Below are 26,628 nucleotides of genomic sequence, written 5' to 3' on the forward strand. Positions count from 1 at the left end.
TTGACTTCAAGGCCACATGGGAAATTCAAGATGTTGCAGGGATCTCAATGGTGTTCGATGAATTCCGCTCTGCGGCTGCAAGCCTTTTGCGGATTTTCTCCTGTGATCCGACTAACGACCACCTGCACTCTATTCCTAACTCAATGCATGTTATGACGAGGGGATCCCAGGCTCCAACGTTCTATGCAGAATAATCTGCCAAAGCGGGGACATGAACAACAATAAAGGTGATGGGAGGGGTAAAAGAGAAATCAAAGGGAGAGATTACATAACAAACGGTTTGGCCAGCCAGAGAAGCTGGGACAGAATGAAAATGTCCTACAATTATGTGCATAATTTGACTTGATTCAAGTCATGTGGGAGCTTTTTTCTTTCTTTCTTTTGGTAAACGCTTCTGATACCACGATTCTTTATTATTCATATGATGGATTTTGGCCCCCAGGTTACTTGCTGGTGATGGGAATACCTAGTCAAAACCGCTTTGACGGACACATGGGAATTAAACCGGTCAATTCCCACAAGCCGACATCGCTTGGACTTACTCAGTACTGACGCAGGGGCATGGAATAGTAACCCGGAGTGTCTGTGATGGTACGCCACCCAGTCAAAGATGGTTGATACTCGAAGTTCAGGAACTCGTGGCACAATTCGACAGGATATCTGCAGCTGCGAATGGACATGTGCACATCTGCCCCAGATCCATATATTTAGGACTCCCCCTCAATTTTCTTTCATTTCCTCGATTGCTGCCTTTGTCAGGGGTACATCCCAAGACCTTGATTTTGTGGTCTCCATTTCATTTTTTTTAATGACATCCAAACTTTTCAAGCAAAGCCCTGATCATTGGTGTGACAGCATAGGGAGCAAGATGTCATGTCCCAACTCTACTCTTTATGGCTCCTTGTAGCTTTCCCAATTTCTTCGTTCCAGTCTGTACGCAATACTCCTTGACCCACGGTCACGAAGGCATGCTTAATGCTGCCGCACATGGAAAACTGGGGTTTTTCCATGTCACCTTATGTGTTTCCATTATTTACAATCCGTGCATTATCTTGCTGTGTCTTCCTAGTCGGTAGTCAGCTGTTTTGGTCCGGGCACCGATTAATCCGATTCCTGTCAGTTGAGTCTCAGCTTGAAGTTGTACCTACACTCTGCTGCGTTGCTGCATTTTATACAGCTAACAAAAAGTTGGAATGGGTATTTGCACATTTGGAGGTAGAAAAACGAACTGTTAAACATTAGACCCCCAAGCATGAACCCTAGGTTCCCAACGTTAGCCGCGACTGTTAACTTCATGCAAAGAGGTCGGCAAAGCTGTGGTCTTGTCATTCCTTATTGGAGTGATATTGCTCAGAGTAGCTGAAATTGTTCAGCGTAAAACTTCAGCGGATATGATGGATTTACGTCAAATGCCAATTCCCCAAGAATAACCTCATTTGCTTAAAGTAATGCCTCGACTTAAAGGCTTTGGTGATATGGGGCGTGAAAGGAGAGAAAACGGTTTTCGGTCACCAGATTCTTGCTCAGCCCAAGGATTCTGAAGCTGTGTTTGCTCTACATGATCCTGCTTCATCGTATCTTGCTCTTCCCCACGAATCAAATTGACTGATGTATAGATTTGGTTCTACGTTTGCCAGGATATAAAATAGTCTCTGAGCTGTTGATAGTGCAACTACAGGAGACGTTGACAGGAACACCAATATTTTAAAGGGTTGGCTCTAAATATTGCAAAGTTTGGTTGATCCCGGCAACCAACGAATAGTTAAGATCGATGAGGGTTCCCTAAATTCAATGTTCACCCGGAGGATAACCCTATTTTCGTATATTCTACCTCTAGAATAATCCATACATGTTATCCCTAAAGTCTCCTAAATTTCTGTCGATAATTTGATAGAAAGAGAGGTGCTGAGGCACCAAACATTCCCCCAAGTCATTCTATTTTGAACAAACCGAGGTTAGTGGCAGTTATCAATTGGCATTTTATTGGATTTATGCCTGCCAGCAAAGCGTTACCAGCAGAGGTGAGTGAGCAGGGATAAATATAAATTAACCTTTGATTTGGATAAACTACTCATAGCGTGCAACCAGTTGCACAAGGATTGAGCATTGCCTTCAAAGTCCCTTCGTTTGAGAACTGTATCTCGTCCCAACTCAGAAATGCTGGATTCCAACACGAAATGGCTCAGTTGTAAATAACAAATGCTGGTGTGTCATATGGCTATCCGCACCATATATAGCGAGTTCCAGGAGCGGGTTCCTGGGTAACCTCCATCTACATGGCTAACCCATTAACCAACACCGAGATATCACAGAATTTCCCGTCTACCTTTGTAGGTTGGACACGCCCAAGAGGATATGGGGCCTTGTGAAAATGAAAAGCAAAGTTCCGGTGTCCCATAAATTCTCCATGTTACAAGTCGTCCTGGATTTGATTGTTCTAGGAGCAAGGAGTATACGGATCTTTCTCACTAGATACGGGCGCTTCGCCGGAAGCCAATGGGTGCATTTACCTAACTGGAAGGCCATTTAACATGGGAAGGGAATATCTGGTTTGTTCCATCAAATGTTAGGGATAATAATGAAGCGACAACACCTGAAGCTCCGGAAATTTCGCGTCAGCTTGATTTTTTCTCCAGTGATTTGTATTCCTGGTACTGCAATCATTTTCTGCGGAAAAACGGTTGCATGTTTGCCGCATAGCGATGACGAATTCTTTCAATAGAATTACAGATCACACTCCTTTGGGATCTTCATCCTGAAATTCTCTGTGCCGTAGAAGTGTACCAAGGTCTAACGATAGATGGAAGGAATTTGGTATTGACGGCTTAAATTTTGTACCGGGATGGTTAGTGTTTGTCTGATGCTAGTAAGTACCGTAGAAATGGAAAATTGCAAACAGTTCAGTCAAGCCTTGCCGTGCAGTCAAGGAGGTTGTGAATCGTGCCTTGAATTCCACCAAGAAGAAATGATTAAAGCCCAACAGTTGAGACGGATGGTAAGCGCCAGCAAACAAAATGGGTATTCTTTTAGCATGACCACTGAAATCGTGATTTAGCCGCCTAATGGGACCGTTCGTGAGTACTGCTTGTCCTTCGCGGTAGATAGCTAACGTGCCAATTTGTTCGAGGCAATTATGGAAGCCTTTAACGCTCCATAACCTACGGAGATATTGATAAGGCCAAAAGCGTTGTAAACTTCCCAAATCCTCTTCTGACGGATGCCATTCAGCCTAGGAACATTAACATGTCATCGTGTTTTGCATTTCATCTTTGTTTTGTGCATTGATGTCCATCGCTATTGATACCCCCTTGTTGATAGATTCTGATTGAGGTTGCAATCATAGGGTATCCTCCAGTGGTGATTGGAAATTTGAAGCTGTTTGCATTTGCCATTTATAGATTTGATATTAACCAAACCCTGTAAGGTCGCGACTGGTGTATATTGGACCAAAGATATAGCAGCCCAGATTTGTGTGATATGGTTTCACTAACATCAGTTAGCTATAGCTGAGCTAATGTGGTGTCGCACCACATATGAAATAATGCTCTCCTCTGGCTTATGTGTGTTTACAGCACACTTATCATCTGCATAATAAATAAACAAATAGGACAACGAGGGCATTACAACAAGCCAGATTGCCTCGTGACGCCCGCCGGAACTCTTCTGCGAGCTTCAAAATCGATGCATCGTTCATAATTAAACCAATATGCGGAGGTAATTGGGTAGACTTCGAAATTGCTACACTGCACATGCACGAAGAGTGCAAGGCAGACATATAAGCCCAATCGCTCGCCTTCGCCAAAGAATTTAAGTTGGAATGCCAACTGGATGATGCGTCTGGCTCAGCAAATTGAGCTTACCCTGACGGCTTCCGTCAAGGCGAGAGTCTGCAAAGTCACTTTTGGACTTCCTAATTCCATTCTCTCCGATCAAGTAGCTGGAGAAGAACATGGAAGCAAAGCCGGGGTTTCCTGTTCTTCCTTCATCCTCAGTTGCTGGAGTTTGAGATCTGCGTAATCACTCGGTGAGTCATCCAGAACTCTCGACCCCTAAAGCTCCCAGTTAGCTTATTCATAACCCGTCGAATGACATGAGCTCGTAAACCTGGAGAGAGATATATAAAATACCGGTCCATATATGACATATTGCCTTCCATGTTTGAAATATGAAATGCATGATCCAAATTCAAATACTTGTCAAATCGTTTAGCATTCGCAATCTACTCTGAAAGCACACACCCGGATGGCTTGCCCCCCACGAATATCAGGTATCCTGAGCACCATTCATGATGCTAAGGTTGAATTTATACCATCCTCCAAAAATCCCGGTACTCTTCAAAAACCGGAGAAGGAGGCCATTAAAAGACACCAAGCACACCCAAAAAGCTTCTCTTTTCACATCAAACCGTAAAACGTACATGGCTGATTTCTTTCATTGTTGCTTGGAGCCGGCACACGAACAGGCCCTTTCTTTCCGGATGAGAATGAAACCAAACCAACTATTCTTGTTGCCATCCAGGAAATCCATTCTTCAACCTGGCAGCAAGGATGATGCCCTGAGTTAAACATTGCCAAACTGCCATTCGAAAACTCAGGTTTCAAATCACAAGATGGTATTCTTTCTGCTGCAAACGAGGGTATTATCCACAATGAATGGGCTAGTAAAGTCGCTTCAAATTCCCCGAATCAAAGCAGAAATTTAGAAACGTTGAGTCTCTGAGCGCAATCCTGAAGCATTAGCCAGTCATGTTAGCACCTCCTGTCACCAGTCTCCTCCATTTTCGACTCCACATTTCCCTTGTGATTGATCAGAATAATTGAGTCCGTAAGGAGTGGGATCCGCGGTTGGTGTTGACACCCACGACGGTCAGCCATGCACGAACACCCCTTGTTTGGTCGCTCGGGTTGAAAGAAGTTCTCCACGCTAACTCTGAGTAATTATTTATCTCTCAACTTGAGCATCCATTTTCTCCATTTCAGGTTTATCGATTCGGGAGCTCTGCAGAGAAGTCAGTTTGGTGAAAAGATGATTTCTTTTGTAAGTCCCCGAATGACTGATACCTTCTGCAACTAGTATGATTCTGCAGAGGATAAAATAGAAAAACGCCTGAATTTCCGCAGCGTGTGCAGTCTATATGAACAAGACGCAGGAGGCGGGGAATCACCGTTTGTGACTCCCACTCTGCATCCATTATTCGAGGTCATGCCCTGTATCATGAAATTAAGTTAATCTCATTGCATATTTTGATGAAGCTTGGAACAACGTCTGGTCGGTTCTCAACCCTCAATCAGGAGTTACATGTGAAACCTGATCTCCTGCAGCTGCAGCTGCAGCAGCTCTTGTCCATCTGCTACGTAGCACCCAACCGCTCTGGCCAGAAATTCGGATGCGTCACATGGATCCCTCCATGTATTTGACGGACGTAGGTGTGTCCATATACAGAACCTATTGGTGTGCTGTTCATATGAATGTCAATAATGCTTTCATCTACCCACAAAAAAATTTGCCTTCGGGAAAAATGAAATGAAGGGAGACACAGACGGGATGTCCCTGAAACAGCCGATCAGCTAGAGTCCCCAGCACAGGGCTGCTGGATCATAAACCTTTCATTTTGGATAATTTAAGATCCCGCACACCGGATTTTAATCCTCCCAAGGGGTGAGAAAATTAAAAACAGGGGATCATGTCCGAGCCGGTCGGTCCAAATGGTATCCATCCGGTAGTCAATTCAGAGTGAAACGAGAACCGGGAAGTCCACAACAGCGACGCTTCCGAAAAGATAGGATGCACTCTTTATATGGAGATTCCTATGAACCTGGCGAGGAGCATGAATATATGTTCATTGATCGATTGCGGCTAGGAATGATAGAAATGATATTTTAAGTTCAATCGGATTTTAGTCTGATTATCATTAAAATGGACGGAAAGATTATGTTCACCTGTGCCACACCACCGTTTTACGGTTTGTAGGTTGGTAGGATTCAAGCTGGAACTATAACAAAAGATATGGAAGCCGCCCCTTCAGACAAAAAACCTTTCCTTTCAGCCCTGACATTCTACCACTGGAAAGGTTGATGCGCCGCCAAAGTAGGTCCTCATTAACTACCGATACTCTGTACTCATTTCCATTATTTGGAAGGTTGAAACTTTTCAAGTTTTTCCCAAGTTCACAAGTTGCTGAGCCACTGATGAGGGAGTTCCTAGCAACTAACTCCTCAAGCTATGACGAGTGATTAGCGAGGAAAGTTTTCCTGCTTGGAGATACGAAAAGCTGACCAGATGCCAAAATTCTGGGTTCAATCTTATTTGCAAGTAATCATAAAAGGACATCCCTGGTCATACTGAAATCTTTTCAGGTGGCGCACACGGGACCTGCAGAATAGGCAGTCTAACTCTCTTTGGTTCTCACAGTCCCAGACATATCTGGTTGGCAAGAAGTTTCGGGTTAATTTCCTAGAGGTTTAGCTTGTGGTAAGTCGGTAAGTGGTGAGATTTCTATTATTTTATCCTCCGTTTGTTCTGCTGAGCAAATATCCAAACAAACAAAAAAAAAATTAAAAAAAAAAAAATGATGGAGAGAAGAGAGAAAAACCAACAAGAGAAGATCCGTTTGAATAGAGGTAACTGACATTAGCAATCTATGCAGGACGCATCCAACAAAAAGCGCGCAACAATCAAGTGCGGTGAGTGCTTTTGTTGGCAAAGTTACGCCAACGCTGAAGTGACTGCGGCTGCATTGATTAGACGGTTAGCAAAGCTGGAATTCGGCGGTTGCTGTGATTCCAGTGGTGGAACTGGCTCATTTTATTAAGATGTTGAGAGTTCACCGGGTTTTGTTTCATTCGTTCAATAAACGGATGAGACATTATTGACAGGTGATATATAGTTCCAGTTGGGGTTCGGATTATATACTGTCATTCATTTGTCAGTCTGGTGCGGTCGAGATTCTCACTCTGTTACATCCAGAGAGTTACATTTTTCAGCGGGCCCCCCCAAAAAAAATTAGCATCGAACATAAAATCGGAGCGGAGGAGATATTGGAAGAGACGGCTCCCTGGTCTAGAGAGAGCTAAACTGGAGATTGTGATTCTAGCGGACTTGAATACGGAGCTCTCTGCCTTCCACGGCGATTCGAAAGACATTCTAGTGGAGCCGCCACCGTCTAGCACTAAACTCTGTTCCATTTCTTTCTTTCTTTGCTTTTCTTTGCTTCTTGCTTTTCGTTTTCCCCTTGTTTTCTGGCGTTTTCCTTTGGAACCATTTTATAAACTCTGTTGATTGATTGGTTCGGATCAGGCACAACGTACCGCTCGCTGATTGGCGTTTTCGCATATCGCAATGCGGGGAGATGAAAGCCTCTTCTTTTTCATTTTTGCGTGCTTCCCGCCGTTTGTTTCTTCCTTTTCTCTCTTTCTTTCATTCTTTACTGTGAGCCAAATTCTGGCATTATGGACTCGTACCGGGTTGTGCCCCTGATTTGGCAATTGGCAATATACATGGGTGCGCCGAGATATCACGGTAATTATGAGAGTTTGGCCTGTCATAAATGGAAGACACCAAGATCTGGCGTTTCTGCAGAAATCGTACGGGCTGGATAAAGAACCTAGCAGCGGACAACAAGGGCCTAACCGGCAAACGGGCACAGGGTATTCTGGTTCATGGCATGTTGGCAATTGTGTTGTCTGTAGTGGCTTAAATATATAAGTCTTTTTATCGGCCTATGTCTTACAGGCTTTAACTGCAACGGATAACTAGGCGATGTGTTATGTGGAACAGGCAGGGAGTGAGTTCAGATCCCGTCGGAAAATAACAACAATATCACATCATCGTCATCGTCATTATTAATAGTTAATAGGAGTTAATAATAATGGCTGTGGTATAGGCAGTTAGTTGTCTGCAATTGTTCTAGCTGGATGGCTGCTTTCTGCAATCCCGACATTGTTCGACAGGTTGTATTCTCCTTAGGGGTAAAGGTGAGAGAGAATACGGAGTATGCAAGCACCAGAGATCTGGCTTTTCTTCTGTCTTGTAACTATCCTCCGTCCGGCGTCCAGTGTCCAACCGCCCCAGCTCGCTCTGTCTCTCATCGGAGTCTCCGCGCATCTCTCGCTCTCGCTCTGCGTCCCTCTTTTTCTTTCAACGTCCTACCTCCCGCTAATCTGCTAGCTGCTGCTGCTAGTCGCTATTCTCCCCACTTCTCCTGAACTCTGAAGTTTCTGACTTCTGCGCCCAGCCCCAAGTGCCACCCACCGTTCCAGCGTGCGATCTAGCATTTGGCCTGGTGTCGCCTTTGAGAGGCTTCAACCTCCAATTAATGGTCCGTCAGCCTCTGTCCCATTAACTACCATATTCACCACGAGTCCAGTCACTCCAAACCTCTTCCAGTTCTCCCACTAGACTGCTAGACTCGTTCGACGGCGCTCACTATCCTCACAAGCCCTGTTGTCCGCTTCATTTGGTGCCGATTATTCTCCTCATTTAATTGCGTTACGGCGTGTTTCTTCACCTCTCTAGCCGCTCCCTTCCACTCCTCGCCTCCGTCAACATCGCCCCCCAAAGTTGCTTGTCCCATTGAATTCCAAGTCCAATTCCTTCCGAGTAGGTCCGTATCTCCAATCGCAGGTCGCTTGTTCGCCCAGTGCTCTTATTGTGTCCGTCTATCTGACTGGACTGCGTTTTTGTCAAACCCACTTGTCGTCATTAGCTGTCTCCACTTTAGCATCCTATCCTTAGGGATACGGGGAGGACACCTAAAACAGAAGAGAAAAATAAACCTAAAAAGAAGGGCTGTCTGGCAATATATATAAATATATATATATATACTTCAGTTCTTCATACTAACAAATTTTGCCTCTTTTGCAGATTCTCAATTTTTTGTGATTTGAGATTGTTGAAGATTTGCCCCTTGCGGGCTCTTGCAATAAGCCTGGTCCAGGTTCGCTTCTAACAAACCCCCTTCGACTTTCGACTCTCCTGCTTCACTTCACTATTTATTCCCCCCCCCCCCCCCCCCCACTCTTAGCGTTCATGTGAGGTTGATACGAGATTCCTGGCACAATGCAGTGCGAACCATTCATCAACTCGCTGGGTTTAATCCCGGGCCGTCACGGTCGCAGTGTGAGCCTGTGTGGCGACGTTTACTCCCCAATACAAAGCATGCGGTCGCCGCCTCCTGTTCAGCCAGAGCCCCAATTCATCGCTGCAACATCTGCTGCTCAAATCGTTTCCGCCGACCAAAATCTGAATGGCTTAAATCCGTCAGCAGGCACCATTGGTGCCTCCCTCTCTCCGGCGTCCCTGACCCTCCTTAACCGTTTTTTGGACAACCTTCTTTTCAACATTCTTATGACAGCTAAATCTACGAATTTGAATGCGATCAGGCTAGCACTAGCTGAAGTGCTGAAACCAAGACTCGCAAAGGAAGTGGTTTCTGCAGCGGATGACGAACTAAGTGAATATATGGGTGGAGGAGAGGATGAGGAACTGTCCGATTTCCGTGGAGGTCGTGAGCCTGCGGGTCACTTCGAGCTCGAGAGATCATGGAAACTTACCCGCCTACGGTGCATGGTTTATACACGATTGGGTGATATGGAGGAAGAGGATGAAGATGAGCATCTACACCGAGAAGGGTTGAATGAAACAGATTTTGGACGGGCACGTTTTTCCAACTACGTTGGGCACATTACACCAGCTGCTGCCATATTTCTAACATCAATTTTGGAGTATCTTGGTGAACACTCATTGATAATCGCTGGCGAAGCAGCTGCTACTCGACTTTCGTCAGGGAGATCCATCAGGGAACGGGACGAACATTCGGAATTGACAGAACCTGATATGTTGGTGGTGGAGGAAACGGACATGGAGAAACTGGCCCTGAATCCTACCCTTGGTCGGCTTTGGCGAACATGGAGAAAGAACGTGAGAGCGCCTGTACTTTCGAGAACGCTTTCGAGAGAGTCGATGATACGACGGGGTCTAGTTCCGCTGAGAGGGAATAGTAGAGCAAGTAGCATCGGGACAATTGAAGAGCCATCCGCTGGCGAAGCTTCCCAAAAGACCCTCCCTCTGGAGGAGGTGGTTAATCCTGCTGATGTACCAATCCCAGAATCTGAAAATGACGTAGACGAAATTGAGGTCCCTGGATTTACTACCCACCTCTCCATAGCTGTCCAAGCACGATCATTCCGTCCTCGAAGCCTTTTCCTCTCGGGATCTGATATCGTCTCACCCACGTCTACTGGCTCACCCTCACACTCTGCTACGCTGCGAGGCGGTATAAATGAATCCTGGCCTCATTCTCGTTCACAATCCTTGCCGTCCTCGCCTTGCGGACAGCATGCAGGTGGGAGCGCAAAATTTTTCTCTAGTTTGGCGCTTTCACCAGTCATTGGTCCAGTCGTTGGCCTTGCCAGAGATGAACCGCACCACCTTGAGACAATGATTGAGGATGATGAGCTCCCAGACAGGCTCTTCGGGGAAGCATCTTATCCTCCTGGAATTCCTCCTCGCAGCAAGCAACGTCGGGATCGTGATAATATTGAGGATGATCCCGAGAACAGTGACCATTCTGAATTCTATGGTTCTGCAAACCCGTCTCGTCTACAAAGTCCACAGTTTCTCGATGGACAGTCCCATGAAGTTGAGCTTTCATCGCAAAGGAGTGAAGAATACAATATCTCACCATCTCAGACGATTGGACTGGAAACCACCAAGCAACATGGAAAATCCAAGTCCTCAAGAGGAAATGCCAATAGTCAACATTCTCAAAGAAACGTGGATCCCAAGTCTATCCCTCCGTATGAACACGAGGTGGAACCCTGTCAAGAATCAAGTGCCTCTTCTCAAGGCTCAATTGTGGAGACCTCCTTTGTTGCCCAAACAAGCAGAGCCGCCGCCCATCCATCTCGACTCACTCCACATCAAGAATTTGTGAAGAACTCTAATGGTGCCTCCGATCAAGAATCTCCCTATTCTTATACTGCTCGTCGGTCAGCTAGTATCCGAAGTAGACAGTCTCTCCCTCGGAGTAATTCGCGACAAAACACGACGCCCCGCTATACGCAACCAAATTCCGCTGCTTCTGTGGGATCCGAGCGTGCTGCCGTCCAGCGTGTCAGTCCTCCGCCACCCTCGACCCCTCGTGATTCGAGTTCTAAACCGCGTCGTTCTGTGAGTATTAGCAGCCATCGAGATAAGCGGCCGATTACTTCGGGATCTGCAACGTCACAGGTTTCTAATAAATTGAAGGGACTCGTAGGATGGCAGGCTAGTGACAGCGATTCCAAGGTTCCTCTTCCGATACGCACTTCTACTGATACAAACGGAACCCAATCCAAAGTCGTGGAAGCAGTTCCAGACCCATCTAACTTGGACGAATTGATTCAGAGTGATGAGACTATACGATATACTCTGACGCCTCGAAATATGAGAGATATGGAGGTAAGTTTACCCATTTTCCTCTCTGGTTACACATTTATATATGCGCGGTTAGTAATTGATGTTAATATTCTGTTTAGGATCCCAATTCACCCAGATGGGCTCCCACACGAACTGAAACAACTGAATTGGCTGATTTTTTGAAAACAACCGGTCCTCCAGAAGGGACACAGTCTGATAGTGGGAGACCCAGTGTGTCTTCCTCCAATAGAAACGGATTGCGCATACATACGCCCTCCCCTATTTCTCCTGTCCAACCCAAACATACACAGTCTCCTGTTGCGAATACTAGCCATCCACAACCTCCATCGCATAAACCCCGCCCACCGCAAGCACGGGATGCGAGAGTAGAGAGAGAATCGCTGAGAGACTTTGCCGAGTTCATCAGGTCCACAGGTCCAGAACACACCACCACAGTTCCAAAGAATAATTCACGTCCTGCGACAAGCTTGACTAATGTTAGCAACGGGCCAGTCAACCGGACGCGGCATGCGATTGGCGGCGGTGCCCCATCGGCAACATCAGTTCGCTCGCAAAAGGTCCTTACTAAGGAATTACCGAAACGTCCAACCCCGAGACTGGAAGCTAGGTCTGCTCTTACACCAAAAGATGATGGCACATCGGATCTCATCGATTTCATACGGGAAGGACCTCCGGAGTATGCTTCTCACCGTATCCCCAGAACAGTGGCTCCTTTCCGCACAACAATGGATTCCGATGAATTACAATATCTGAGCATTAGTCGTGCAAATCGTGATTCTGGAAAACAAAGCTCCGTACCAAGTGCGAATGCTGAATCTGTCCTACCGAAATCCGTGTCTTCTTCATTCAACTCACGTACGGGCTTACTCGAATCAACAAACCGCATTAATAATCGGACGTATAATGGGCAGCCAGCTTCAAACGGGGGATTTGAGCAAGGAGAAAGTGGCCTGCCTGTAAGAAAGCAGCGATGCGTGAAAGATCCATATGCCATTGATTTCGATAGCGATGACGGTTTTGACGATGACCTACTGTCCCGCGGCCTTAAAGCACACAAAGAGGAAGAAGAGAGCTTGGCCGACTTCCTACGCAATGCTGCACCACCGCCTGATTTTGACCAACACCCTCCTCTACTCTCCGTTAATGCGAATGCAGTGAATAAGGCTAAATTGAAGAGCACAACGTCGATGCGTTCTCGCCTGATGCGCGCCACGTCTGTTGACAAAGTCCCATCGACTAAACTATCTCGATCCTCTCTCCGATCTCATAGATCAAATGCCACAACTGTTTCTTCCCCAGCCGGTCCTACCACTCCGATTCCGGAAGCTTCAGGGCCCAAAGGCTTTCTCTCCAGCTCTCAGCATAATAACTTTCCGCCACATCCCGCTTACAGTGCTCGTATTGAACACCAGCGAAACGGCACGACGGATGGGTTTCTACGTTCCCAACTAGTTGAACCCAGAAATCACACTCGTGCCAATCAAACCTCGACTGCTGACTTAGCGGACTTCCTAAAGAATACCGGCCCTCCAGAGTCCCTAGGCATACATTCTTCGCGATCATCCGTAAGCGCTGATAGGGAGAAGCGTACCGGCGTCTCCATTGGCAAAATCTTTTCGCGGAGGAAGAGACAGGCGGTGTAAGTACCCCTTTTTGATCAATTTTACCTTTTTTCTTCTTTTTTTCTTTTCTTTTTTTTCCTTTTCTCTTAGAGTTTTTATTGGACTCATTTCAATACCCTATAATGTCGGTGAGCTTCCCTTCGTTGTATATTTGAATACCCAGCCCTTGTCCTATTCCCCGCACACCTTTATTTAATTTTTTTTAGGAGGTTGTTTCTTGCTCATCCAGCCAGTTACTTGCGATCTGGGGCAATGATTTTATTTCTTAATTACCTATTTCCTTAATACTGCACCTACTCTTCTACCTCACACTGTGTCTGCGTTCTATTTTCTTTTAGCCATCCCATCGTTTTCCACAACCACCATTTTTGGGTATGTTGGCGATTTTCATTCTGATATCTCTCTGTCTTTCCCCTTGCAGTCAGCCTGTTGGCGACTAACATGTACTTGTTTTTTCAATTCTTTATGAAACTTCATTGGTCTCTTACTCATCAGCCTGACAACTCTATCTTTTCCCCACTTACCTTTATCATCCATATTATTTATTTTCCTGGGCTCTTTAGAAATTATCCCCAGTTTGCAATCCAGGTTAGACCTCTCTCACTCTGGCACTTTTACCGCACTCCTTGTAACTGCGGCTTGTTCTCCCGGCTCTTCATTTTTCTTTTTTCTTTACTCAAATGTGTGTCAGTGCTACGTATAATTCTCTTAGTTGGTTAGGTAGTAAAAATATATGATAACATACGGTCCCTATTTTAACCCCCGTGATCTTTTCTTTCTTTATTACCCACGTGGTGGTTCGCAGGGGAAATATGTTTCCTCCACAGGCAGACTGCAAACCCGGTACAAGTTAAGTGGTGTACATTAGTATGACTTATTCCGATGTTTCTTCTTATTCTGTAAATCATCGACAATGTACAGAGTAAATTGATCCTCAATCTCCCTTCTAGACCATCAGACGGTACGGAGCGCATGTAACTAGTAAATTCTCGAAGTAAAAACAAAGAAAACGGGAGATTTTGAAGCCACGGAATGTGCTCTTCTCTTTCTAATTCTAGATGAGAAAATAGTAGTAGCAATGTGAAAAGGAGCGACACAGTCAAATATATTTTATATAGACAAGGCTGTATTTTACCATTTTGTCTCTCCAAGAACCCCTTGCTGCTGAGATAAACCAGGGACCAATCATGAAGCCCGCGAAAACGTTTCTCCGAGTGACTCCGTTAATTAACAACCCTAAACTGTTTAACTAATCGTGGCATTCATCAACGGCACCTAGTTGACTGCGGACACCATAACACCTTTCATTGACATTTCCTTTCTCTTCTATATCTCAGCTTCTGCAGCCTGCTTGGTGTTCCTGTCCCTGCGCATCTCAACAGAAACGGGGACGGGCTAAACAAGAAGAAAAGAAAAGATGGGCAGTACCTGTCCATCGCCCCTTTTAGGGCCTCTGCGACCGTTCCTCCTTCTCCTGCTCCTATGCATATCCCAACTCTCCGCGGCGTTGAAATTCGATCTCCACGCAAACCCTCAAAATGGAAAAAGTGAGCGGTGTATACGCAACTTCGTCAATAAAGATCAGCTAGTTGTTGTCACGGCGATTGTGGGCGGGCAGAAGGGCGACGGGCAGGTTGTCAATATGCATGTACGTTTGTGCGCACCGTGTTTTGGTTTCTTCCCCTTCCCCCTTTTTCTGTTTTTATTTATTTATTTATTTTTGGGGGAATGGAGGGGGCTTGAGTTTCTTTTCCCTTTTTGCTACTGTCGTTCCCGTGATCGTGATTGGAATTGGCTCGAAGCTGGAACCTTTGTTTTCTCGGATTCCGTGAGAGAAAAAATTGTCTGGCTGAGAAGCATGGGTCCATTTCAATCGTCTAGGCGGAATTCTGGCTAAAGCTTTCGCTGGTACGCGGGGTGGATACAGATCAAGGACTCAATGGGAAATGATTATGGCAGACCCAAGGACGTTGTTGGCGAGAAACGACAAGCCTTTACCTCCGGTGCGGATACCGCGTTTGACGTGTGCTTCGAGAACATCCTCGTTGGTGGTCGGCGTATGTAACCCCTCCCTTGTCCCATTCCCCAATCCATGAATGCTGCGGATTCCAAAAATCTAACATACAGTCCTTTCAACTTTCTGGAAGACTCCGGCAATTTGTTCCGCCCCATCGAACTGGACATTGACATTGGTGCCGACGCGCGAGACTGGTCCGCCATCCAGGCACAGGAGAAGCTGAAACCCGTTGAGGCTGATCTGCGCCGTATTGAAGCGATGGTTGGCGAGATAGTGATGGAGATGGACTACATGAGGTCCCGGGAGCAGAAGCTGAGAGACACCAATGAGAGCACGAATGAGCGGGTTAAATGGTTTGCCTTTGGAACTATGGGAATGCTGGTTGGACTTGGCGCATGGCAGGTTGTATATTTAAGGGCGTATTTCAGGTCAGCTTTTTTCTCTCATTTCACTTGGACTCTCCGCTTGTTCGGATGGGTAGAAACTCTCTCTGCCATAACCCATTTCATAACCTCTTTTAAGGCTATCATTTTATTCGAAAACTTATGACTGACATTGTTTGTTTACCCGCGAATAGGTCGAAGCATCTTATCTAGACCATGACGATTTATCTTGTTCTTTGCACTGTTTTGTCCCCATCTGCAGTCCTTTAACCGGGGAGGTGCGATGACGTTTGCAATGAAGGATGATGGAGAATATATATATATATATAAATATGCTTTTTGATGGCAGCGTTTTCGCAACTTGTTTTTCCTATATGCTTATTCTATGAAAAACCAAATAAGTCTCTTATTCTGTGCTTGGCTATAATATAACTGCTTCGATACCCATAGAGGAAACCTATGATACCATTTATCGAATGTCTACCCGGATCCGTGATGCTAATAGTAAACAATGTCATTATAAATTAAGCAAGGCATATGTAGCGGCATGAACAAGCAAAAAAAGCATCTGCTTGACTGTTGACATGTGTCCTATCAGATATACGTAGCTACAATAATTGATCAAGATTTGATGCTGAGAGATGCAAACACAGCAAACATGAATTTCGGGATGATGTCAACCTTGGCTCGGGTAATTGCACTTTTTAAGATCGCTCCAGCCTGCTTCGACTCTACACAGGTCATTTTGAGTATAGTAACCATCTCCAATTTTCCAATTTAAGATATGGCAGCCTTAGCTCCAAAGCTTTTCTTTCGCACCCTGCTCTCCTCTAGTGCAAGGGTGGTTGCATCGCCATTTGTCCCAGCAGCGCTCAACTCGACAGCTTTCCGAGCCAGCGGCCTGAACGATCGCGGTCACTCAACAGCTCCATTGCACTGCGACACCCAGAAATCGAAACCCCTGAACCCGCATCTGACGAATACGACATCAACAAAAACCAATGACTTTCCTAAAGTAGGGGAGAAGTCGGTGCCGCCTGACCTGCTATCGTCCACGGATCCAAGCTATCAACCGCGCGATGCGGTGCCGGGGAATTCAGAACACATGACGGGCAGGACAGCGCAGACGGGCGAGGGAAGGAAGCCCGAATTGGATGTGGGAGAGATGGAAGGTATTACGTTCAAGGTTGAGCCATTGAAGCGCGAAGGGGAGGATGTTTCGACGATGCGCGCGAGGTTGTTGTGTGGGTCTCACTCATGCATATTATCTAATTGAACACTCTATCCCCCAAGAACACTACATATAACATACAATCTGTACAACGCAAGCTAACAGATCGTAGATCAAAGTCGTAAACGAGGCACCCTGGAGTCGGACCTTCTTTTATCAACCTTCGCATCTAAAAACCTTCCAACCATGACAGCCCAGCAGCTGGAGGAATTTGACAAATTCCTAGATGAGAATGATTGGGATATTTATTATTGGGCAACCCAGGAGGCGGAAGATCCCTCAGCGACAGATAAAGCTAATAGTGCTGCTGCCGGAAGGTCGAGTATCCCAACCAAGGATACACCTACCACGACGTGGAAAAGCGGCGCTGCAAAGAGCGGCGAATGGGCGCAGACTGTGGGCGCATTCAAACCTGCATACAGGCCTGTTCCGCAGCGATGGAAGGACTCTGAGATCCTCGTGCGACTGAGAGAACATGTTCATGAGAGGAGTGCATTGGGCTTGAAGGGCGATAAGACACAGAGTGGGGGAGGATTGGGGCGGATGCCTGACCTGCATACATCCAAGCAGTGAGGAGGGTAATTGGATCTGATATATGCGTGATTAGGCCATTTTTGAAAAAACTATGTATTATGTATACTGCTCCGTATATGTACAAGATCTTCTCCCTATTGCCTATATACCCGGGGGAGTTAAAAACGTTGCCCTCTTCTTCTTATGATATTCCCTGTGCCCAAAATCCCAGTGTAAACATCCAACGCACGTGACTACTCTTGGCAGCCCAACCGCCGTCCTCTTCGCTTAGGCCCCCGCTAGGGCTGCAGCGCACACACAAAAAAGGGCCTGCAGCCAAATTGCGCTTAGGCTTGTTTGGGCGCCAGAACCGCCATTTTGCTCAAGAGGAACGAAAGAACCAACAGCTCAACGACAGCCTGTTCATTGCTTTGCTCTCGCCATCCATCCTCCTCCTCCTTTCCACTCCCTCCAACGAGGATTTTTTTTGGCATTCTCAGACTTCGACCGAGAGCCTGCACACCATGGCTGAGCAGCTTGTCCACCGCGGGACCCTCGAGGGCCACAATGGCTGGGTTACCTCCCTGGCCACTTCGCTGGAGAAGTAAGCCATATATAGCCTTTGATATATTGGGGCGAATTAAGACTCGAGTTCTGGTGCAAATTCTAACAGGCAAAATTTCATGTTAGCCCAAATATGCTCCTGTCCGCCAGTCGCGACAAGACCCTGATCATCTGGAATTTGACCCGTGATGACACCGCATACGGATACCCCAAACGAAGCCTCCATGGCCATTCTCACATTGTCTCCGATTGTGTATGATATGATAGAAGCTTAGGAAATATAGGATTTATGAGAGAGTATAAGAGGAATTATATGGGCTGATTGTTGTGCTTTTTTATTATTATTATACAATAGGTGATCTCCTCCGACGGCGCATATGCCCTTTCTTCCTCGTGGGATAAGACCCTTCGTCTATGGGAATTGGCTACGGGCAACACCACCCGAACTTTCGTCGGCCACACCAACGATGTCTTGTCCGTCTCTTTCTCTGCCGATAACCGCCAGATCGTCTCCGGCTCCCGCGACCGGACCATCAAGCTGTGGAACACCCTGGGTGACTGCAAATTCACCATCACCGACAAGGGACACACCGAATGGGTATCCTGCGTCCGCTTCAGCCCCAACCCTCAAAATCCCGTCATCGTTTCCGCTGGCTGGGACAAACTCGTCAAGGTACGATATTACATACACTTCTCAAAATTGCCCCCCCCCCCCCCCCCCCTTTTTTTTTCAAATCGAGTTTTATATTCCCAAATGATGTCTTGCATTTTACGTATTTGCTACTTCAGAGCCCTTAGAGGCAATGAGACAAACCTTCATTAATCTCCCTGATGGACAACTTTCCACAATTCTTGATATCTTGGAAACAAAATGCGAACAGTTACAAATTCCCGGTATATATTTGCTAATATCGCAAACATCAGGTCTGGGAACTCTCCTCCTGCCGCATCCAAACTGACCACATCGGCCACACTGGCTACATCAACACCGTAACCATCTCCCCCGACGGATCCCTCTGCGCGTCCGGTGGCAAGGACGGCACCACCATGCTCTGGGATCTCAACGAGTCCAAGCACCTTTACTCTCTCCAGGCCGGTGACGAGATCCACGCCCTCGTATTCTCCCCTAACCGCTACTGGCTCTGCGCTGCTACCTCCAGCAGCATCACCATTTTTGATTTGGAGAAAAAGAGCAAGGTCGATGAGCTCAAGCCTGAATATGTTGAGAAGGGAAAGAAGAGCCGTGAGCCTGAGTGCATAAGTTTGGCATGGAGTGCTGATGGCCAGACCTTGTTTGCTGGATACACTGATAACAAAATCCGCGCGTGGGGCGTTGTGTCGAGAACGTAATGGGTGTGTATGTGTGGTGCACGCGTGTGTTGCATGTGTTTTGTCTAGCAGAAACCAATGGAAGACGGAGCTACGGAAACACAGGCCGGCTAGGTTGCGATGGATGAGCAATGAGCAAATGACAAAAACCCCTTTTTTTCTTCTTCTGCGGACTGGAACGGGAGTTTTGTGTTTCGTTTTGATAGAGTTAACTTAATTTTTTTTATTGATTTAAAAAAAAAAAAGGAGGGATGAAGTTAATTCTTGTCGAGAAACAACACCTTCTGTGCCAAATCAAAGGATACTCCAAGCCACTGTTTGAAATCACTCAAGCCATGCTCTATTAACTTGCCAAAAACAATTAACTTTTCATCAAGTTCATTCTGGCTCTGCATCTGTCCACTTTCCTCGGTCTTCTTTGGTCTTGTATTGTCTTTTATAAACATATGGAGTTTTTCTCAATATTTGGTAGCTTAGTTATTACATCAAGTTATTCCCTGTGGCTCCCCATACGTGGCTTGTCCCATCATATATCTCTTCCAGTCTCCGATTCTTTAACGTATCCTTGATGTATTATTCCAAAGAGCAAGACCAATGCTAGACACTCGCTGTCTAACCAGCCTTTTCCCTTGCCAAGAATGTCTCCTCCCATCCACCTTTCTGTTCACCAGCCCAGCCCCTTTTATTTCCCGCTTTTCCTTTATGTTTGGTGGTCTGGCCACCCAGTCGAAACCCCGATAGACGGAAATCATAATTATCTCTAACAAGGTATCACCTATCACATACGAACATAGGGAGTGGAATATAGGGCTTCCCGTCCGCTCAGCCGTACTCAAGCCACTCGCCGGCCTGTTAGTAGTTGGGTGGGTGACCACCAGCGAATCCGGGCTTTCGTATGTTATTTTATTTACGATTTTTGTTCAATATTAAATTAAAAATTTCTCAACGAAAACTTTTTTGTGCTTCGCATCCCAGAAGCTCTCTTAATTGCAGTTTTATTTTTCTGATGTTGATAGCAGGAGCCGCATTTCTTTACTACATGATACATATGGGGATTAAAAAATAGATGAGATATCTACTACTCCGTTATAACATAAAAGGCGGCAGGAACTCTACCACAAGCCTTGAAACCAGGTGGTTCGGTTCCGGTTGCGATGAAAAGCAACTCTGCAGCGAAGCCATGTGATCGAAATAATGATTCACGGAAACGATATGCCGTGGAATTATGCCTGTTCATTCAAATGCAGATTTATATTGTACATGCTCCCAAAAACATTCTGAAGGGGAGAGAAGTTCTATTTATATTTTCCAAGCCGTTTTATAGCATCACTTGCTGCCTCAATTCCTTCCTCAAACTGAATTTTGGTGGCTAGATTCCTTGCCTCCTCATAATACTTTCGTGCCTCGACGAAATTTTCATGCATCTCTGCTATTTCACCTAGGTTATACAGTGCTACTTGACATGATTGATCGCATTCTTCAGTACGGACTGGCGGTTTGATATGTGCTGCAACATCCAGCGCCTTCTTTGCCCACTGCGATGCAGCATCGAGCAACTCCGGCCGAGATATGGGAAGGCCGGCTCTCTTAGGTATCGACGGTGTTTTGCTGGTTACCTTCTGAGCTTCCTCCGCCATCTGGGAAGATATGTTGTTAAGGAGAACAACCTGCGCGCATGTTGTCGATTGGCCCTCCTCCTCCTTAATCAACCCTAGACTTTGCATGTACAAGGTTGCTGCAAGATTGTTTTTCCCTCTTTTCACATATAAATCAGCCAGGTCATTGCATGACGCAGCTATCTCCGTGAGATTAACGTAATCACCGCCATCGTCACGCGATACTGGCAGATTCAATTCTCTACGCCGTCTGACCTCGCCAGCGCTCTCGTTGACTGCGCCAATAAGGGAGTTCTCTGCTTTGTCCATATCCAGCACGGAGTTACTCGAGTATAGGTCTGCTAGTTTAATTTTGATGCCAATGATTTTTTTCATAACCTGGTCGCGAAGCTTCTCCTCCATTCTTTCCTTCTCGCGCGCTTCTTTCTCTGCCTCCGCAGCTTCAGGATCAGCGGGTTCAGTAGCAGTCTTTTTCGCCCTTTGCTTATCAAGTATCATTTGCCTCCTCCTTCCATTAACTACCCATTCCTTGCAGTCTGCTAGCGCTTTCTCCAGCATGTCAATGGATGCCTTCACCAGCCCATTTTTCTCCAGCATCTCGGCTGCAGCGATTCTGATGCCAAGGACCTCATCCGAAAACGGGTGCATCTGAACATGTTCTGCAGCAATAAGTGCCTCCCTGAACATTTGCAGTGCCAAGATAGGATCAGGCCGGATCTCTGAACGACGAAGGGCTTCGCGCAAGGGCGCAGCCACCTGCGGTGGAAATCTGCTAAGGTATGGGTCTATCCGAGTAACTTTGTCATATATGACGTATACAAGTAGCCCTGCATTCACCGCCACGAACAATACAGTGAGCGGGAAGCCAATTGGGTTCGTTTGCCATATTTTACCCCACGCTTCTTTGTAATTCCGTCTGAATTTTTGGAACGCGGATGTGCTATTTAAACGGCCTTGTGTAGACGCGTTGAGTGCTAATTGCAGATTCGAGGATAAGGGCAATCGAGGTCTATAAGTGTATCGAGGTGTGCTGCAGAGTGATCGTACTGCAGATGCAGGGGTATGTGGTGGGCGGAGAGGTGCGGAGGTTCCTATGCGCCGGGCCACTTGCCCGAACATGATGCAAATTCCGTTTCGCAATATCGATCAATATAATATGTTCAAAGGGCATTCCATGGCCGGAGTATCAATGGCTTGAATTAATAGAGATAGAAATACCGCAGCAAATCGATGGAAGCGATTTTTATAGCCGGATGAAGTTGGATTTGGGTTTCTCGTTGTTTGCGCGGTTTGCGAGTTCTTGGCGAACTGGTCCAAGCTTCCTTCGGGGTTCCACCCCGCTCCGCTCAAGGCAATGACGTCTTGGCGCATGTCATCCAACGTCTGCCGATGCTCTGCTCCATGATACAAGACAACACAGCCAGCCATATTCAAGATGTGTGGCCGGTACGCTATGGGCATTGTATGTAACCCCGCTGTCCTTCGTAGTGTTATCCCTGTTATCTTTCCCCCTTCATGTCTAATAGGAAGTGCTGTCATAGCGCCTTGCGTTCATCCGAAACCAGTTGCAGCAGCATGGGCAACCAGTTGATGAGACAGCAGATGACGATGACGTGAGGGAAACGTACAATTTTGCTCCTGGGAGTTACGGCGCGGTCTATCGTGCTGAAACGTCTGACCAAGGCGGAGTGGACTCACAAGATGATACTGGTAACAATGAGGTAGTGGAGGGCAACGATGAAAATGTTGAGCCTGCGGAGGCAGCAAAACGCAGGACGCATTACAGGCTTCAGGGCATGAAATGGGGATTGATCCCGTGGTGGACCAAGAGATCACCAGACTACGGCTCGATGCTTAAAACGATCAATTGTCGTGATGACTCGCTAATCGATGATAGGGGTATGTGGACATCTATGAAGAGAAAGAAGCGATGTGTTGTAATTTGCCAGGGGTTTTACGAATGGTTGAAAAAGGGACCTGGTGGGAAGGAGAGAGTCCCTTATTACATTCGGCGAAAAGATGGAGAGTTGATGTGTTTTGCTGGCCTCTGGGATTGCGTTCAGTACGAAGGTGCGTGTCTTTGTGCCTGTGTGTGGTAGTTTGATATTTGATATTTGCGATGCTCGCCATTGCGAAGCGTCATTCGTGGTGACATTGTTTTCTGACAATCAATGACAGGCTCTGACGAGAAACTTTACACATACACAATAATCACCACCAGCTCGAATGCCTACCTGAAGTTTCTTCACGATCGGATGCCCGTTATCCTTGACTCTGGCAGTCCAGAAATGGCTACGTGGCTTGACCCCCACCGCGTAACCTGGTCAAAGGAACTCCAGTCGATCCTCAAACCGTACGAGGGGAAGCTTGAGTGCTATCCCGTCAGTAAAGAGGTAGGGAAAGTTGGAAACAACTCCCCAGACTTCATTATTCCGGTAAATAGTAAGGAGAATAAAAACAACATTGCAAACTTTTTTGCAGCCGCCAGCAAAGCCAGCAAATTCAAAGTTGAAACACTGTCCCAAGATTGCAGTACAGCTAGGGTTGAAGGTCAGCAGACAAGGAGCGCTTCAAAATTTGACGAAGGTGCCAAGGTCAATAAGGAAGAAGCAGGAAGCAAAGAGGAAGCAAATTCTACCGTCCAGAAATCAGAGTTCGGTATTGATTCAGTTCCACAATCGGTAGCGGTTAAACGCAAACAAACATCACCAGAACCCGCTGGTGCTGATATTACGACGAAATCACCAAAAATAAAGAGATCAGAATCGTCGCTACCCCCCCCTGGAGGAGATTCTTACCGTTCACCTACAAAACCAGGCGGTGGAAATAAGAAAATGAGGAGCGCTACAAGCAATGGGTCCAGTCTTAAAAAGGGGGAGTCGAAAGGAACAACGCATGGGACACAACGAATTACAAGTTTCTTTAAGAAATAGCGACGCTGGAAGTTTTTGCCTGAATTTCCATCTGTGTTATTCTCTCACCATGTTTACTCACTCAGATACCACTCGAATGGCTACTGCCACATACTGTTTTACATGCTACGGTGAAAACCTGATACATCTTCTTGTTTTCTTCAAACCTATGGTGTCACGATATAATTGCGCCTCTGTATCATTTGTTTTCCTTAATCTCCTATGGAGAATGGCTGTGGCATCGTGAAAATAGTCATTGATTCTTCAGATTCATACTCCATGCAGGTGGGCAGACAGCACAGAATGTAGAAGCTTGCAGTCACTAAAACAAGAGATAAAATCCAAATTTCAAAACTGACGGTGATTCATCCCCACATCTCACTTTTGAAGGCTTGTTGATGTATTCACCTACTCCCTTTTTCGAGTTTCCATTTTTGTTTGTCTGTCTTCGTTCTGTAATTATGCCCCGAACTCTATTCACATCGATAATCCCCTAAACTTTTCCTTCATTGAATTTTAAGTGTTCGAACTAAATCTGTGATTCACATTTCACTTGTGTTCATCAATGTCTAATAACCAAATGCCTCTCTAGGCATTATATAAACTAGGTGGCTCTCCATCTATCTTGCAACTCTCCATCAAGAAATCATCATCCATCCTTCAAATTTGCAAACAATTTCCTCTAATCCTTCAAAGAACTAGCTACCTCGCTTCATTTTTATTTTCCACCCATCAATCTGAATACTCCGGCCCAGCCGTAGTCATCCTATATACACTCTGCATAATCCTTGTTGATGTGTGGTTGTGCGGTTGTCGGACATCAGATCCTACCCTTCCTCCACGTCCACTGCTATCCAGAATGCGAAAAGTTTACGGCGTATGAAGCTCGTCCCGTGAAAGGCCCGAATTGTAGGGGACCATAGGACTCTCAAAACAGAGTTGGAAGCAGAAAATTGAGGTTGATCTGCCAAGTCATGGCTACTCTAATATGAAAGTCTGTTCAGCTGGACGATGCCTAATTCCCACGAGCAAGAGAACGGGGCTGCATGGTTTATTCTCGCCGTCTTTGAATGCGTTTGTTCTTCATTTTTAATGCTTTCATCTGTTTCTCTTTACATAGTTTATTAGGGATTAGAAATGGTATCGGATTTAGTTTCATTCTCGGTATAGAGATCCCATACCACTTGCCCTCTTCGAATTTTGGGGGCAATATTCTTTCGTTACCTCCTCATCTTAACATCCTCTTCCATTGCATTTGCCTTCCTCTTCTCTTAGTATATATGTAACCATCATAGCAGGAATCCAAACTGTTGCCTTTTCTCCGGCCTGGGCATGGGTCCATATGCAATCTCAGGAATATTACCCAGAAAGGATAAGGTAAAAGCTTCAAACTGCCAGCATGGAGAGGCTCGTCAAAAGGGAGACTGGCAATGTGTCATGCAGAGCATATAAATTTCGAGCGAAGCAGTTATACATAAACAGGAGTAGAATTGCCTCATATGTAGTAGCCAGTGGCCTTAAGAATTGCTTTCCGCTGAACGAAGACGTTGAATGAGCTTCTCGCGGAGGTATGTACTTAGACCGAGGCTGCACGCAATTTCAGTCATCAATATTTTATTTCACGAAGTAGTATTACTTACATTCCATTCCGCGTGATAATTCGGTAGGTTCCTAAAACTGCGACTTAGTGAAAACCGCTTTGCTGAAACAAAGTAATCTCCAGACAAGATTCCTTCACATACCGCTGGGCTGGTAATTTCCTTCAATATTTCCATTCGCATCAATTTCCAGACTGCCAAATATATCCTCTGGCCTATAAAATAATTAATGCGACAAGACGAGATAGGTATTGCGCTGCATGTCCTACCAAGCGATCCTGCCATACTCTGGAGGATTTCTGGTATCTGAAATGTGTATCCAACCACCCCTGCCACCAGGACTTGGACTATCTTTAACATTTGGGCCGCTGGTAGAATTTTCTCTTAAACCAGCAGCACCAGGACCTCGCCGGAAGCTATGTCTTGTTTCGGAGGAGAAAACCATGCCTCCGGAGTCGATATTTGCTCCAGAAGTGAAAGCCATGACTTGCCCCTGTGATATTACGTCAGGATCCTCATGTGCATGTTCTGAAATAACCGATTGGAGAGTCTTTAGGAATGCCGGGTTCTCTTTAAAGGAATCGGTGGTGGGTGGCAGTTTGGAAGTTACACCGATTGCAAGCTCGGGGTTGGGAGGATCTGTTGGTAAAAGAGACAGAATGTACCCATTCAGGGATCTTTCAGTTGGAAAAACAAACTTCAGAGACAAATTAGAGTCCGTATTCTCAGTATATCATGTCTTCCAACGGATGCTTGGGAATTTGGGTTAATATCGACATACAATATGTGGATTTCCCTGGAGGGTCGTCAAAGACCGAAAGTGAAGACGTATTGGATTTATCAACGCACGGTGAGCGCCACACATAATAGTGGACATAATTGATATAATTTACACGTCGTGTTGACGCTGTATCTGGAGTTAGGTAGGTATATAGACTCGATTTGATGAATGGTGTTTATATTTCGAGGTTCAAAGCTTGGGGAAACATTTGCCAGGGCGGAGAGCACGTGACTATTGATGCGTTCATTCTGGCAAAAGCTTCCAGCTTTCCTTGGAGTAAGAACTCGCCTCGTAACAAACCGATTATCTTTCAACATCATCAAAGATCAACAAATGGTTAAGGGTGCACAAGACATCAATAGCTCTTTGCGCATCCCTATTTCTGCTGAAGACCTAAAAATGGTTTCGTAGAATGGTTTCGGCACTGGCTGAGCTTTATAAATACCCCAAAATTTCACTGCGTTGATGCTTCCTCTCTGCAGCTGCTTAGGACCTATACTCTTTGAGAGTGAATCGAGCTTGGGCTTTGTATCTGTAGTCTGTCCTACAGCTGCCTGTGACTCCCTATTGACAATATACGGACACCTTCCATAAAGTGTGGTGCAGCCATACCCACTCAAACATTCGTTGGGTGGGAGCATCTC

General features: G+C 46.0%; 8 protein-coding genes and 1 non-coding gene across 9 annotated transcripts; 6 read left to right on the top strand and 3 right to left on the bottom strand.

The window, feature by feature from the left end:
• Positions 1-3,620: 3,620 nt before the first annotated feature.
• Positions 3,621-3,951, bottom strand: PADG_11280 (uncharacterized protein; the record flags this gene model as incomplete). The annotated part of the gene is made up of 2 exons (XM_010759540.1): positions 3,621-3,793; positions 3,861-3,951. 2 exons carry the CDS (start codon positions 3,949-3,951, stop codon positions 3,621-3,623), a joined length of 264 nt encoding a protein of 87 aa, XP_010757842.1.
• A 5,106-nt stretch (positions 3,952-9,057) lies between these two features.
• PADG_01527 (uncharacterized protein) lies at positions 9,058-13,061 on the top strand (the record flags this gene model as incomplete). The annotated part of the gene is made up of 2 exons (XM_010759188.1): positions 9,058-11,439; positions 11,517-13,061. The coding sequence occupies 2 exons, from the start codon at positions 9,058-9,060 to the stop codon at positions 13,059-13,061; spliced, it is 3,927 nt and encodes a 1,308-aa protein (XP_010757490.1).
• Positions 13,062-14,457: 1,396 nt separating this feature from the next.
• On the top strand, positions 14,458-15,606 carry PADG_01528 (endoplasmic reticulum vesicle protein 25; the record flags this gene model as incomplete). The annotated part of the gene is made up of 3 exons (XM_010758645.1): positions 14,458-14,688; positions 14,968-15,097; positions 15,188-15,606. 3 exons carry the CDS (start codon positions 14,458-14,460, stop codon positions 15,604-15,606), a joined length of 780 nt encoding a protein of 259 aa, XP_010756947.1.
• Positions 15,607-16,224: 618 nt separating this feature from the next.
• Positions 16,225-17,244, top strand: PADG_01529 (succinate dehydrogenase assembly factor SDH5; the record flags this gene model as incomplete). The annotated part of the gene is made up of 2 exons (XM_010758646.1): positions 16,225-16,684; positions 16,784-17,244. 2 exons carry the CDS (start codon positions 16,225-16,227, stop codon positions 17,242-17,244), a joined length of 921 nt encoding a protein of 306 aa, XP_010756948.1.
• A 464-nt stretch (positions 17,245-17,708) lies between these two features.
• PADG_01530 (guanine nucleotide-binding protein subunit beta-like protein) lies at positions 17,709-19,098 on the top strand (the record flags this gene model as incomplete). The annotated part of the gene is made up of 4 exons (XM_010758647.1): positions 17,709-17,788; positions 17,875-18,001; positions 18,104-18,421; positions 18,673-19,098. 4 exons carry the CDS (start codon positions 17,709-17,711, stop codon positions 19,096-19,098), a joined length of 951 nt encoding a protein of 316 aa, XP_010756949.1.
• Positions 19,099-19,861: 763 nt separating this feature from the next.
• On the top strand, positions 19,862-19,977 carry PADG_11281. The gene has a single exon (XR_007137621.1). It is a non-coding gene; the product is annotated as a 5S ribosomal RNA (ribosomal RNA).
• Positions 19,978-20,372: 395 nt separating this feature from the next.
• Positions 20,373-21,812, bottom strand: PADG_01531 (uncharacterized protein; the record flags this gene model as incomplete). Its single annotated transcript, XM_010759189.1, has 1 exon — positions 20,373-21,812. The coding sequence occupies one exon, from the start codon at positions 21,810-21,812 to the stop codon at positions 20,373-20,375; it is 1,440 nt and encodes a 479-aa protein (XP_010757491.1).
• A 316-nt stretch (positions 21,813-22,128) lies between these two features.
• Positions 22,129-23,626, top strand: PADG_01532 (uncharacterized protein; the record flags this gene model as incomplete). The annotated part of the gene is made up of 3 exons (XM_010758648.1): positions 22,129-22,155; positions 22,235-22,763; positions 22,872-23,626. The coding sequence occupies 3 exons, from the start codon at positions 22,129-22,131 to the stop codon at positions 23,624-23,626; spliced, it is 1,311 nt and encodes a 436-aa protein (XP_010756950.1).
• A 1,496-nt stretch (positions 23,627-25,122) lies between these two features.
• Positions 25,123-26,080, bottom strand: PADG_01533 (uncharacterized protein; the record flags this gene model as incomplete). Its single annotated transcript, XM_010759190.1, has 5 exons — positions 25,123-25,192; positions 25,246-25,276; positions 25,348-25,418; positions 25,473-25,900; positions 25,985-26,080. 5 exons carry the CDS (start codon positions 26,078-26,080, stop codon positions 25,123-25,125), a joined length of 696 nt encoding a protein of 231 aa, XP_010757492.1.
• Positions 26,081-26,628: the final 548 nt, after the last annotated feature.

This window comes from Paracoccidioides brasiliensis (genome assembly GCF_000150735.1).
Source record: "Paracoccidioides brasiliensis Pb18 unplaced genomic scaffold supercont2.2, whole genome shotgun sequence".
NCBI lineage: Eukaryota > Fungi > Ascomycota > Eurotiomycetes > Onygenales > Ajellomycetaceae > Paracoccidioides > Paracoccidioides brasiliensis.